Below are 15,856 nucleotides of genomic sequence, written 5' to 3'. Positions count from 1 at the left end.
GTAAGACTGATGTCAAATTGCTTTTTCTTCACTTGCATGCTGTGTGCCAAGGGCAGTTTAACCATGCAAATGAGAGCGGCCATGCTTTAGCAGAACTGCTTCCCTCTGCATTGCTCTGAAAGCATGTACAATAAAAGGTAGTCAGATCTTCAGCACACCGCCTGCCATGTGCCTGGTGATTAAATACCACCTCATCACATCCATAAGGCTAAAGGTTTCATCATACTCATGGAAAACTGAAAGTTTACCTCTTCCTTTTGGTGTTTGCACATTCATTTCAGTATTCTCCGCCAGGGTTTCTGCCAGGTGACGCAATATCAAACAAAAGACAATGAAACACCTATCGTCCTGGAAGAGAACTCTTGTTTGTTTTTGTTTGTTTTATTTTGTTGTTGTTCCTCTTGATTAACTCAGCTCTGTGGCTCTAAATTTCAGTGGCACTGGGCTTTGGGGTGGGCCATTATTTGATGTGGTGCCTCGGCTGTCCAGGGAATGATGACACACCAAATGAGTCATTGTAGCAGCTGGAACCTTGGGAATTGCTCTGTTCTGTGACTGATGCTAGATTTTGGTACAGTAGCAATCATAAGAGGAGAAAGTCCATGACTATGGCTTGGGCAGGAGTCTCAAAATACTGGGGAGTAATTTCTAATCCTGTGGGTAATTAACTATGAGGGTGGGTGACCAACTTCACCTTCCCAAAATAAAATGTGAACCCAGTGTTTGTATATATGTGTACACACACAGTGCACATACACATATATACACATGCAGATTCAGAACCGAACAGTCTCAGTCTAGCAATTGGTTGTGAACAAAGTTTAAATTTATTTCATCTTTCTTTTCTAGTTTCTCCGCGCTACAAACATCGTTTTCTTGGTTTCATGCAGTAACTATGTTTGTAACAGTTCTATAGAGAGCTTTTTTTTCTTGTTTATTTCTTGTTGCTTGAGTCGGAGACTTGCTGAGAGACGTCGCTTTGGTCGTTCTATAATTCATATACGCTGGACACGCTTTTCTCTTGTAGGATCTGACGGCATTAGCCAAAGAATTAAGAGAACTCCGGATTGAAGAAACAAACCGCCCACTGAAGAAAGTGACGGATTACTCCTCCTCGAGTGAGGAGTCGGAAAGCAGTGATGAAGAGGAGGAAGATGGAGAGAGCGAGACCCAGGACGGGACGGTGGCTGTCAGCGACATACCCAGACTGATGTAAGAGACCTGCGTTTTACAATATTGTTTCTGGGTTTTTTTTGTTTGTTTTGTTTTGTTTGCGGTACACGGGCCTCTCACTGTTGTGGCCTCTCCAGTTGCGGAGCACAGGCTCCGGACGCGCAGGCTCAGCGGCCATGGCTCATGGGCCCAGCCGCTCCGCGGCCTGTGGGATCTTCCCGGACCGGGGCACAAACCTGCATTCCCTGCATTGGCAGACGGACTCCCAACCACTGCGCCACCAGGGAAGCCCTGTTTCTGTTTTTCTATGTTTTGGTTTTTTGGCCCCGAGGCCTGTGGGATCTTAACTGACCAGGGATCGAACCCACACCCCCTGCATTGGAAGGCAAAGTCTTAACCCCTGGACCACCAGGGAGGTCCCTCCCGAGACCTGCTTCATCATTGTAGGTCAGGAGAGGTTAGGTCTCCAAGACAAAAGGACAGGAAATATGAATTAAATATAAGATCATTTATGAGTCTCGGGCAAAGTTGACTTTGGGGATTCACGTTTTTATTAGAGCATAGTTCTATCTTCACCCCTCTCCCTAGACACAGTTACTTAGAATATGTAGCATTTCTAGGACTGCATATGCTTTGTCTAAGCTGTTGTGGCATTCACCATCCCTTGGGTGATGCTTTCTTGGTTCCTGTCATCTCTGGGCAAGTGATACTGACAGCCACACCCTAGAACTAAAGAGCAAAATTATAGGCAATGGCATTTAGGGGTTAAAACTGACAACATGAGACATATATTTCACTGTCACCACCACCACTAAGGTGGAATGCAGGAGGCAGCATGAGTTAGCATCCCAGCAAAACAATCAGGAGTCAAACAAACCTGCAGAGAAGCTTCTGAGTGTTTGACTTAAATACACCCCTGATTTTCTACTTCATCTTCTCCATTGTCTCTTTTATGTGATCCTCTTTGCTGCAGCCTGTGACTGCACCACGTACAGTCTTCTTTTTTAGATATTTATAGCTACCTAGCTTTCCCTTAGTATTTACAGCCTTTACTTCTCTTTTCTTTTCCCTTTTTCTCATCAGACTGGATCCTAGAAAAGAACCTCTCCTCTTCCCCTATTACTTCCCCAATTCAAACAAACATATTCATACAGTCACACTCACATACATCTCTCATTTCCTCTCCCAAATAAACACAAGGTGCCCAGCCCTGGTTTGCCATAACTTTGATAAAGAGCAATGCTAACTTTTCCATCTTCACTCCTCCTTCATTTCCATTTCTTTGACTCAGCTACCACTGTTGGTCATCACACCACATTTACTCCCTATAGAGAAGATGTCATTTCAGGCCACAGATTACAGTCCTGTCCAGCAGAGGCTGGCGAGACAGGGCCTCCCAGTCTGCAGGAAATGTCATCCATTGATTAACGATCGTTACATACAAGCAATTCTGAGAGACAAGTCCAATTATCATAGCTGAAAATCCATACTTGTTATTTTACTGCTGATTACCCAGTTATTGACAACCACAAATATGCTAAAATATGACATTTGGAAACAAATTGCATTCAATTGCTTTTTTAACAGCAAATAAAGTTGTTCTAGAGGCAAAATCACTAATCCAGAACATTGCCACAAAATATGCTGGTCCTTTCAGTTTTTGTCTTAACTCAGCATTGGTTCATTCTTCTAACAGATGTTTTGAATTCCCTTCAAGCACTGAGCATACAGCTATGAGGGTGGATTGTGAATTTAAAAGATTGGTAAGACTTCTACTGTGTGCTAGACCCCATACTGAGGGCTTTGAGACATTCAAGAAGTGCGGACATGAATTCTGCCTTCCAAAAGTTTACATTCTAGTTGGAGAGAGACAAAATTATACATGGAGAAGTGCAGAGTAATATAAATAGTTGGAAGAATAACCAATAGCCTTGGAAGAGATGTTAAATCGCATTTGGTTTTTAAACCTCCTGTCATATTTTGTAAGACTCTTAGTGGTATTTACCCTCGTATCTCTAAAGGCAAGTCCATCTCTTCCCCCACCTTTCTAAAATGGCCTAAATATACCATGCTGTGCTGTACTTTCTCTGCTGTCTGGCACTCTCTTGTTCCTTTAGAAATCACCTATCACGGCCCAGCCCGTACAGGCAGAGCCCATCCCTTCCTGTGTGCTGCATGGTGTCTCCTGTGCATTCCTGCCATTTCATGGAGTACCTTGAATCAGGTTATTTATTACATGTTGTCTCCCTCTCTGGGCTGTGAGATCCTTGAGGGTGAGGATTGAGCCTTATTTACTCTCTACTCCTAACACCTTGCCTGGTGTCTGGAATAGAGTTGGTCTTCAGTGACTTTGATTTACACTTAACTGCACTGCACTGAAATTGCAAATCCTGGCTTCAAAGTGTTTATAGCCTAATCCAGAGGAAAGACGTGTACACAGATAACTGTCATCAAGGTAGAAAGGAACACGGAGTGATGTTAGAATCCCAGGTGGGGGGAGTTGAAGTAAAGGCACAGGAGGTTACGTTTGGTGGGAATATAGATGGCATGACGGGGGGAAAGTCTGGACTAGTGAAACCAGACCGGGATCACGTAGCCAGTGGGGAACCGTCGAAGGTCTCCTGAGCTGGGGAGTGACATGATTGGTGCCACGTTTGAGAGAAATCATTTCATCAAAGTGATTTGGAAAGAGAACAGGCTAGATACTGGTAAAGGCATTCAGAGGATCTATTACTGTAATCCCAAGAAGTCATAAACGGGCTCTCATTGAATACTTATAGTGGAGGCAAAACTTGACGTGGCTCTTGACGAATTGCTAAATTTTAAACAGATTGACATGACTGTCCATTAAAGAACATTTAAAATATGTAATTGTATATGAAACATACTCAGAGAAGAAACAGGATACAGATGTGTGCATGTGTATGTGTGTGTTTATTCCAATTTGCCAAATATATGCACTTTTGTGAATCTAAAATATTGGGTTGGCCCAAAAGTTCGTTCGGGTTTTTCCATAAGAGCTTACGGAAAGACCCAAACGAACTTTGGGGCCAACCCAACATATACAGTCTGTTCTGCTACAGCATGAGAAACTTCATACTATTAAAAAATCCATTGTTTCTTTAGGAATAAGACATTTCGGAGTTAGACTGCTTCTTACATACATTCTTATCATCTTTATTGTCTACTGTTAAGGTAAACCGTCACATTTTGTGCTGTATTTTTTAAAGCAAAAAATTACTATATTATATTAATTATATAAATATATTGCAACACAGTTCACTATCATGAAGTCTATACAAAAGAGCTTTTTAGAAATAGAGCACAGCCATTCCGACAAGCAGCTGGAGATCCTGATGTGCAAAACAACAGCTTCTTCTATGTACAGTGTTGGCCTCATATTAATAGTATGAGGTTTAACCTATAAGAGTGCACATAACTAAGATTGTATTCCATAACTAACCAACTGCACTATTTCCCAGTGCCTCATGCATAGAAAAATAATGAGTGAGGGGGAATTATAATAGTGGTTACCTGTGGATTATACAAATCAAAAGGATTTTATTTTATGTATAGCCCCAATTTTATGTTAAGCATGCACTATTTTTATAATCAGGGAAAACATAAAAGCTTTATAGAATAGGACGGAGGGAATGAAAGGCACGTAAGCTGATTTGCATCAGCGCAAGCAAGCTGAAGAGGCAGCCTTCAGTATCAGTCTCTTCCCTCAGGTGCCAGCACATGCTTCGGATCAGTACATATGAGGCGTGGTCTTCATCACTAGGACCACCTATTGCTATTGCAGTCCCTGAGTTTTGCACAATCTCATAAAATGCAGTCTGGACACTGAAAGCCACATGTCCCCTCTTTCCCAGTCTCACTAGAGAGCCATGGTTCTGGCCCCGTTCACCAGCCAGGCTATTGTTGTGCCCATGCCGCCTCTTGCCTGCCGTCCTCTCAGCCGTCCTGTCCGTTGGTTCAGTCTTTGGTCTGAGTCGTGTTGTAGAAGTGTGTCTTTGGTCGTGCTATATCCCTAGTGCCCTACAACTCTTTTCATTCCTAGGCCCCATGACTGTCACAGCATATGCTCCAGCCGAACTGACCTTCTCATTATTCTTTCCGAATGCCTTGCACTTTTCCAATGTTGTCTCTTCTTGGAATGACCTCCTCTCCCTGTCCCACATTCTCACTTACATCTGCCATGCATTTGAGTATCTGCATTGTTTTTTATGCTCTTCCAGATGCTAATCTCTGTAGTTTCAGGAACCGTGTCTTCTTCAGCTTTTATATCCACTACCCAGTGCCAAACCAAGGGCCTTTCATGTAGCAAGTGTTCGATAAATGTATATTGAATTGAATTAAATCAATACCTGCAGGAACACTTTGACAAATCCAATTAGAGATTATTGTTCTAAACATGTGACCTAATTACAGTAAATTTTCTATAGTTATCTTTCTAATTAGTTGATGTGTTTTGTTTTTCACAGTCTTTATAGAAATTCAGACAACTGATTCTTCCTACCCAGACTCTATATCAGAAAAATAATTTTTAGAACAAAGGATTATTTTAACTATAAAATGTTATAGTTGTTTTAGCCTTAGCGTTTTTAAACCATTGCCTTTTAAAATTATTATTAATAAACTGTATTCTTTAGAACAGTTTTAGAGTTACAGAAAAATTGAGCAGATAGTATAGAGTTCCCATGTTACTCCCTCCACCGACTCCCACCCCCTTGCCCCTCCCCCGCAGTTTTCCCTGTTAGTAACACTGTACAAAGGTTATATAGAGTGAAGCAGAATCCTGGGGACCCGTAGCATTTAAGAGGAGCTGATGAAGAAAACAGAGAACAAAGGGATAAAAGGAAAACCAGGGGAAAGTTGTCTCAAAATCCAGAGGAGTACAGAAGAATGGGGCGGAGTGATCAGTCATACCAGACACAGGCAAGAGACCAAACACCATGTTAAAGAGCAATCATTGAAACTGAGAGCTTAGAAATGACTTAGGGAGTTTCCTTAAGGTGCTTGAAGTCAAGTATGAGAAGTAGTCATCTGGGGAGTGAACCAGAGTGTGTTAAGGAATAAACTGGAGAACTTTGCAAGGAGAATTTTAAGGAAAGAGAAATGTAAGTGTGGGTAGTAAATACAGAATTAGGGTCAAGAGAGATGTTTTAATGAAATGGGAGACAGGAGAGACCTTATCTTGTTTATTGATTGGAAGAAGGAGACAGTAAAGAGAGAAGGATTGTGAAAACACAGGAAGGAGAAGGAGAGGAATAACTTCTGACTGACGTTGGTCCTCTGCTCTTCTATTTAAGCCTTCTTACTGAGTTAGAAATACTGCATTGCTAAACTAATTTTTTTGTCTTTTGCCAATCACTTTATGTACCTTATTAGTCTCTCAACCTCCATTAGATTATAATCCTCTGGAAGTTTAGGGTTATGTCTTATTTTTCAGATATTCTAGCGTCTGGTACAATGTATATCACATAACAAACTTTTAACAAGTAAATGAATGAATGAATGCACGAAAGAATTTCTAAGGGGTTGATGAAGATTGACGTGGCAGAGTTGGGAGCTTGAAGCCATAAAAGAAACATACAGAGACAGAGGATGAAAGAACAACCAAGAGAGTAAGAAGGACAGAAGGAAGTGATCAACAACAACAGACACAGCAAGATGTCTCCTTTTACGATTTAAAAATGTTCTGCAGTCCCTGAAACACGAACTGTGGGCTGCAGTTTGCCTTTTAAAAGAAATGTGTAGAGAAGTACTTTGGAGCACGCAGAAATTTAGGGAATTTTCCATCATCAAAAGCCATTACCTTATATCAGACGACATGGTAGCAGAAAAATTAGTGGTGCGAGCAGTTAATACAAGGTACACAGAATGAGCAGGTATATACAGAAGATTCACAATACAACAGACAAATCCTGCACAATAGAACAACCTTAAAGTAAGAGGAATTGCTCACTATTTTAGAAGAAAATTGACAAAGGAAGGAATATAGATTATCATCTTTTAGTCAATCTATGTGGAATATTACTAGTAGAAATAATGTAGAATAAAACTCAAAACAGCCCAAAATGATCACCATAAAAATTTATCATAAATGAAGCAGTTCTGGCTCATAAAATTGAAAGTATAAAATTGACTCAGGAAAAAAATAGTCTCAGAAAAATATTCAGCGAAATGTAAAACTGACAGTGGTTAACACTAACACTATTGATTAAAAATTGACAGTGAATCAAATCTTAATAAAATTTATGCCTTTAAAATTGGATCTGGTAGAAGTAGTGAACACAGAGCCTTTGAAAGATGATATGGACAAAAAAGCTGACTGGTGTATGAAATTTTTGCTATAACATTCACATAGAAAAGGATTGGAACCAGTGATGGTAATTTTAGCAAAATTATGATGAAAATGCAAAAATTGGGGAAGAATTTAACTGAGATATATAGAAAATTAATTAAGGAATTGTCGGATTGGAAAGAGCTCTAGGAAATACTTTTTTCATGAAAATTCATCCATGTTGAGATATTTCTGATTTAAATGTTTGGATAGAATCAGAACACCACACTATAAAACTCTTAGAGGAAAATATAGGGAGAACATTTTTGACATAAATCACAGCAAGATCTTTTTTGATCCACCTCCTAGAGTAATGGAAATAAAAACAAAAGTAAACAAATGGGACCTAATGAAACTTAAAAGCTTTTGCAAAGCAAAGGAAACTACAAACAAGGCGAAAAGACAACCCTCAGAATGAGAGAAAATATTTGCAAATGAATCAACAAAGGATTAATCTCCAAAATATATAAACAGCTCAGGCAGCTTAATATTAAAAAAACAAACAACCCAATCCAAAAAATGGGCAGAAGACCTAAATAGACATTTCTCCAAAGAAGACATACAGATGGCCAAGAAGCACATGAAAAGCTGCTCACCATCACTAATTATTAGAATGCAAATCAAAACTACAATGAGGTATCACCTCACATCTGTTAGAATGGGCATCATCAGCAAATCTACAAACAACAAATGCTGGAGAGGGTGTGGAGAAAAGGGAACCCTCTTGCACTGTTGGTGGGAATGTAAATTGATGCAGCCACTATGGAGAACAGTATGGATGTTCCTTAAAGAACTAAAAATAGAATTACCATATGACCCAGCAATCCCACTACTGGGCATATACCCAGAGAAAACCATAATTCAAAAAGACACATGTACCCCAATGTTCATTGCAGCACTATTTACAACAGCCAGGTCATGGAAGCAACCTAAATGCCCATCAACAGACAAATGGATAAAGAGGATGTGGTATATATATACAATGGAATATTACTCAGCCATGAAAAGGAATGAAATTGGGTCACTTGTAGAGACGTGGATGGAACTAGAGACTGTCATACAGAGTGAAGTAAGTCAGAAAGAGAAAAACAAATATCGTATATTAACGCATATATGTGGAACCTAGAAAAATGATACAGATGAACCAGTTTGCAGGGCAGAAATAGAGACACAGATGTAGAGAGCAAATGTATGGACACTAAGGGGGGAAAGCGGCGGGGCAGGGTTGGTGGGATGAATTGGGAGATTAGGATTGACATGTGTACACTAATATGTGTAAAATAGATAACTAATAAGAACCTGCTGTATAAAATAATAAATAAAATAAAATTTAAAAAAAAAGAATCAGAACACCATTGGGGTAAAAACAGATGTGGAGCCAAAATATCTTTAATCTTTGAACTCAGGTGAGACTCTGAAAGAGAACTTGATTGTACAGTGTTAGCCTGGTGGCAGCCACCAGGTCCATCTAGCCTCTGACACTGGCAACGAATGCCTGAGTGATGAAGGAAAGTGCCTCCTGTCCTAGGAGACTTTGGCTCTTGATCAATGCTTCATTTACTGATTTATTTGTTTTACACCACCTTACCTTAAACAAGAATTTAAGGCAACTAAAAATAAACTGCATACAAGATAAAACAAATTTTCAAATAAATGAGTGAAGAAATCAGAGTTTTGAGAATTATTCTGATTTGCCAATCTAGCAATACACCAGGAATTCATTACAGCAATTTCTTTTTCCGTGTCTCTTGAACACTATTAATAGCTCCTTTCTGGGAGTGAAATATTGAAAATGCTTCTCTGGAGTTTCTTCCCAAACACATCAGTTCTAACCTGTACTTAAATGTGTTCAATCCACTGCTCTAGTTTAGTAATTTCAAAGTAAGTGGCTTCCTGTACATTTTTTTGTCTGGATTCACCTCTTCATATTTTTGCCTCTCCATTTTGGATAAAACTCCTTGACAGGTGTCTTCTCTGTCCCAGAGATGTCATAAGACTGGTGTGTTTCTTGTTTCTTAGATTGAATATTCCATCAAGTCCTTGGACTTTGATAGGATCCAAGAAACCAAAGATGCCTTTTTTTTTCCTACTTTTTAAAAACATTTATTTATTTGTTTATTTATTTTAACATCTTTATTGGAGTATAATTGCCTTACAATGTTGTGTTAGTTTCTGCTGTATAACAAAGTGAATCAGCTGTACATATACATATATCCCCATATCCCCTCCCTCTTGCGTCTCCCTCCCACCCTCCCTATCTCACCCCTCTAGGTGGTCACAAAGCACGGAACTGATCTCCCTATGCTATGCAGCTGCTATCCCACTAGCTATCTATTTTACATTTGGTAGCATATATATGTCAATGCCACTCTCTCACTCCGTCCCAGCTTACCCTTCCCCCTCCCCGTGTCCTCAAGTCCATTCTCTACACCTGCAACTTTCTTCCAGTCCTGCCCCTAGGTTCTTCATAACCATTTTTTTTTAGATGCCATATATATGTGTTAGCATATGGTATTTGTTTTTCTCTTTCTGACTTACTTCACTCTGTATGACAGACTCTAGGTCCATCCACCTCACTACAAATAATTCAATTTCGTTTCTTTTTATGGCTGAGTAATATTCCATTGTATATATATGCCACATCTTCTTTATCCATTCATCTGTCGATGGACACTTAGGTTGCTTCCATGTCCTAGCTATTGTAAATAGTGCTGCAATGAACATTGTGGTGCATGTATCTTTTTGAATTATGGTTTTCTCAGAGTATATGCCCAGTAGTGGGATTGCTGGGTCATATGGTAGTTCTATTTTCAGTTCTTTAAGGAACCTCCATACTGTTCTCCATAGTGGCTCTATCAATTCAATCACAGCAAGATCCTTTTTGACCCACCTCTTAGAGAAATGGAAATAAAAACAAAAATAAACAAATGGGACCTAATGAAACTCCAAAGCTTTTGCACAGCAAAGGAAACCATAAACAAGACAAAAAGACAACCCTCAGAATGGGAGAAAATATTTGCAAATGAAGCAACTGACAAAGGATTAATCTCCAAAATATACAAGGAGCACATGCAGCTCAATATCAAAAAAACAAACAACCCAATCCAAAAATGGGCAGAAGACCTAAATAGACATTTCTCCAAAGAAGATATACAGATTGCCAACAAACACATGAAAAGATGCTCAACATCACTAATCATTAGTGAAATGCAAATCAAAACTACAAGGAGTTATCACCTCATACAGGTAAGAATGGCCATCATCAAAAAATCTACTAACAATAAATGCTGGAGAGGGTGTGGAGAAAAGGGAACCCTCTTGCACTGTTGGTTGGAATGTAAATTGATACAGCCACTATGGAGAACAGTATGGAGGTTCCTTAAAAAACTAAAAATAGAACTACCATATGATCCAGCAATCCCACTATTGGGCATATAGCTGGAGAAAAGCATAATTCAAAAAGAGTAATGGGGCTTCCCTGGTGGCGCGATGGTTGAGACTCCGCCTGCCAATGCAGGGGGCATGGGTTCGTGACCCAGTCTGGGAAGATCCCACATGCCGCGGCACGGCTGGGCCCATGAGCCATGGCCGCTGAGCCTGCGCGTCTGGAGCCTGTGCTCCTCAACAGGAGAGGCCACAACAGTGAGAGGCCCGTGTACCGCTAAAAAAAAAAAAAGAAAAGAAAAACAAAAAGAGTCATGTACCACAATGTTCATTGCAGCTCTATTTACAAAAGCTAGGAAATGGAAGCAATCTAAGTGTCCATTGACAGATGAATGGATATAGAAGATGTGGCACATATATACAATGGAATATTACTCAGCCATAAAAAGAAACGAAATTGAGTTATTGTAGTGAGTTGGATGGACCTACAGTCTGTCATAGAGTTAAGTAAGTCAGAGAGAGAAAGACAAATACCGTATGCTAACACATATATAGGGAATCTTAAAAAAAAAATGGTTATGAAGAACTTAGCAGCAGGACAGGAATAAAGATGCAGATGTAGAGAATGGACTTGAAGGCACGGGGAGGGGGAAGGGTAAGCTGAGACGAAGTGAGAGTGGCATGGACTTATATATACTACCAAATGTAAAATAGAGAGCTAGTGGGAAGCAACCGCATAGCACAGGGAGATCAGCTTGGTGCTTTGTGACCACCTAGAGGGGTGGGATACGGAGGGTGGGAGGGAGACGCAGGAGGGAGGAGATATGCGGATATATTTATATGTATAGCTGATTCACTTTGTTATAAAGCAGAAACTAACACACCATTGTAAAGCAATTACACTCCAGTAAAGATGTTAAAAAAATTTTTTTTAATTTAAAAAAATTTAAAAATCTACAATGAGCTATCACCTTACACCAGTCAGAATGGCCATCATCAAAAAATCTACAAACAAAAAACAACAAGAAAAAATCTACAAACAATAAATGCAGGAGAGGGTGTGGAGAAAAGGTAACCCTCTTGCACTGTTGGTGGGAATGTACATTTCTTTTTACTTTTTTAAATTTATCTTTTATTGAAGTATAGTTGATTTACAATGTTGTGCTAATTTCTGCTGTACAGCAAAGTGATTCAGTTATACATATATATACATTCTTTTTTCTATTCTTTTCCATATGGTTTATCCCAGGATATTGAATACAGTTCCCTGTGCTATATAGTGGGACCTTGTTGTTTATCCATTCTATATGTAATAGTTTGCCTCTGTTAACTCCAAACTCCCACTCCATCCCTCCCCCTTGGCATCCACAAGTCTCTTCTCTATGTCTGTGAGTCTGTTTCCGTTTCGTACGTACATAGGTTCATTTCTGTCGTATTTTCGATTCCACATATAAGTGATATCATATGGTATTTCTCTTCAGAGACGCTTTTTTAATGTATGAGAAGCAATTAAAAGAAAATAGCAAAATGGTAAAAGATGTAATTAATACACCTGAGAGAAACAAATACTGGTGCCTTTCCTATTTTTAAAAAACCCACTTTACAAGAGAGTTGGCTGCACAGTAGGGTAACAATAGGTCCAGCATTGAAAACTGAAGTCCTGCAAGTGGGCCGCATTGCCCGCCTGGTCCTCAGTTTCCCACGGTGCTGTGCTCTATGCCAAGGGCCACAGCAACCCTCATTCTCTGCTCTCAGGGCAGAGATGTCAAGATCCTATTGCCTTCCCCCACTGTATCTTAAACACAAGAGCAATAGACAAACTGGAAATAAATATACCACAGTGTGGGGTGATTACAGAGGTTTTAGAAAGCACTGGACACTCTTGAGTTAAACAGCCTCGTTAATGGGTGCCTGGTATACCAGAATGCCCTTAATTGATATTCTTTTCTCTAAATAGTGTAAAACCCACTTATGAAATGATTATTTTTTATACTCCTACTCTGTGCCAAGCTGTATGCTGGGTACTAGGTATACAGGGATGAACAAAGAGACAAGAATTCTGCCCTCACAAGCATCTGTTCTAATGAGAGAGAATAGAAAAGTTAAAAAAGTCAAAAAGATAAAGAATTACAAATTGCAATGGGAACTATTAAGGAAAAAGGATGAAGAGAAAGAAGAGGTGCTAGTGGGATAAGGCACTGATGGGTGGTGAGAGAAGGCTTCTCGGGGAAAGTATCAGATAAGATGAAATCAGGTAAATGAGAGGGAACCAGCCAAGAGCCAGGGTGAGAGAGAGTTTTCCAGGCAGAGGGAACAGCATGTGCAAAATTCAGGGCGCCTGCTGGTCAAAGACAGGGTAGGGAGGGCTTAGAGATCATGCAGAGCCCGGTTGCTCACGCTGGCTGCCTAGTGGAGAGTAGGTCCAGAGGGGACGCTGCAGAAGTGGGACCTCAGTTCAAGCATCCGTGCAGCATTAAAGATGAAAGTGGAATGTACTTCAGGCCACTGACCTTTACACTTAAAATGGTAAATTTCATGTTATGTATATTTCACTACAATAAAAAATATTACTGTGGACAGGAAACAGGTGTTCCCTAAACATACACTGTCGTGAATGTTGTTCCTTCCCCTTTCAGACCCACAGGAGCCCCCGGGAGCGCTGAGCCGTACAATGCGGGAATGGTCGGCACGCACGGGCTGGAGACCTCTCACGCAGACACTTTCAGCAGCAGTATTTCAAGAGAAGGGACCTTGATGATAAGAGAAGTAAGTTGGTATAAAAACTGTAGAAGAAGTGCATTTCTTAATTGGTTTTTATATTAGAGCTTTCACAGAGGATGCTTACTGCTTGTATTTGAGGGAATGGGGTGGAGGGAGGGAGAAGGGCCCGTGTTTCTAAATGGATGAGTGATTTTAATTGTCTTCCTTCTTTCCTGCATCCTTCTGAGCTTAATCACATTTGTCCAGATCCTTCAGTGGAAGCTGTGCAAATCGGAATATAGCATTTGAGCCTGAGGATATAAGACTGGCAAACCCAGATGTTTCCTACCACAGGAAAACAGAAATGAATGGTCTATCCAAATAACATCAGTGGCCTTGTTATGTCTTCTCCTCCCCATCCGAGGTTTTATCCTTGTGGATTTTATGTAGAAAATGCTCGGTAGTTCCAAGAAATGGTGATATCATCTTATCTAGTTAAATTAACATTAAAGACTATTAAGCTATACTGGTGAAAGAACAAAGAAATCCGAAGATGTACTTAAAAATGCACCTGAGCACTTTGAGGAATTTTGTCTTTTTAAACTCTAGGAACATCATTTGGGGGCACACATTCCCTTGCACCTGTCCCTCCAGCATGCACAACTTCCCCATTGTATCTGTGCCGATAAGAAGGGCCTGGACACATTAGAATCCGTCTTTTCTTCTTTTTCGCTTCATCATCACCGTGCAAGCAGGTCTTTTCTTGGAAGGAAAGTAATGTCTGGTGACATTGGGCAAAAGTTACTTGACCTCTCCCTGCAACAATTTTGTCATCTATAAAATTTCATAAGTAATAATATATGACTCACAGGATGATTGAGGGGATTAAATGAGTTAATGCATCTAAGCATCCCATAAATGTTACCTATTTTATTTCACCCTCTCCATAGCGTCAAGCTCTCCTTTTACTTGATATCGCTTCCCACTCTTCCTTCTGAAACACAAACCTATATCATCTGTCATTCCCCTTCCTCAGCTAGGGTAGATTGGAAAACAGTAATAGCAGGCTTTGCTCTCCAAAAAGGCAGAGGGCATCTCATTTTTGTTAGGAAGAAAGGAACTGTAGTTTTGAGATGAATAAGGCCTTTGAAATAATAATGGGCAGTAGAGCTATAACTGGAAGACGAGTTCACAAAGCAACTTGCTAGAATTTCGTTTTATGGCCTTGCCGAATCTTTCAAGTAGACTTTAAAGAGTCCTTTCACGGAAGCCTGAAATGAAAAATGGACTTGGCTGCTGAAGTTGACATTGTGTCATGCTGGCATATAAATCTCCCAGCGCGGTGAATGGATACTTTCAATGCAAGTGTAGAGGGCTTCTCTCACTAGACCTTGCCACTTGGGAAAACATGAGGGGAAATGTTCTGGAATGAGTTACTCTCTGACTCCAAATAGAAGGACTCCAATTTCTACTGTGGTTTCAGATTTGCTTGACTCTTCAGGACAGAGTCAATACCTTGACCTGGATATCTGGGGCCACATTTGGGGTTCTGTTGCCAGCCACATCCAAATGGCTCCATGTTGTTTAAAGCATTCCAATACTCTATGACCACAGTCAATCACCTTGAAAACTGCATTCAGCAGTGTCATATATGCATTTGATCTATTGCGGGCCCTAAAATCTTTTTGTCCTCTCAATTTCTAAAGCGTTCTTTTTACAAATGTGGGCTTTTAAAGTAACAGCCTGACTTGAAATCCATTAAAAGTATTAAAAAGATAAATACAAATTAAAGTATGACAAAAGGATAAGAAAGTAAAAACTCTTTATGGTTCAGTTCCCCAAGATGAACATCGAGGAGAGTCACTTAACTCGTGCTTCTTGTTGGAGTAGACCAGATGCTTCTATAGGGGCATGCTGGCTCTCCTACCCATGGTCTTGTCAGAGGCAATCCCCCTTGTAGTGCACACCCGTGCCCCTGTGGTTCCGCCTTTCCCCCTCCTACAGCCCCACAGGACCTTTCTTTACTCTCCTTCTAGAATACACCACACCAGCTGTCATCTACCACTTTGTCCACAGGGACCCATCTCCTGGAAGAGCTCCTTTGCCTCCCCCACTGCAGCCCACTCTTCACCCAGAAGACCCCTGGGGGTCTGGCTCAGCTTCCCTTCCTCCTTGAAGCCTTTCCTGGGACTCCATGGGCCTCTGTCCATAACACCTTCCTTATTGCCCAGCTGGTATCTCTCCAGGGTC

General features: G+C 40.4%; 1 protein-coding gene across 3 annotated transcripts in view; it reads left to right on the top strand.

The window, feature by feature from the left end:
- The window catches only part of TNIK (TRAF2 and NCK interacting kinase), a 408,961-nt gene that overhangs the window by 369,239 nt on the left and 23,866 nt on the right, over positions 1 to 15,856 (top strand). For all 3 annotated transcript variants that reach the window (XM_073803896.1, XM_033855468.1, XM_033855467.1), the window contains 2 exons: positions 1,028 to 1,212; positions 13,543 to 13,672. In XM_073803896.1, the coding sequence (XP_073659997.1) occupies positions 1,028 to 1,212; positions 13,543 to 13,672 (315 nt within the window). The remainder of the gene's footprint in view (positions 1 to 1,027; positions 1,213 to 13,542; positions 13,673 to 15,856) is intronic.

Source organism: Tursiops truncatus, chromosome 4 (assembly GCF_011762595.2).
Source record: "Tursiops truncatus isolate mTurTru1 chromosome 4, mTurTru1.mat.Y, whole genome shotgun sequence".
Lineage (NCBI taxonomy): Eukaryota > Metazoa > Chordata > Mammalia > Artiodactyla > Delphinidae > Tursiops > Tursiops truncatus.
This window is presented reverse-complemented; position numbering and strand designations above follow the sequence as displayed.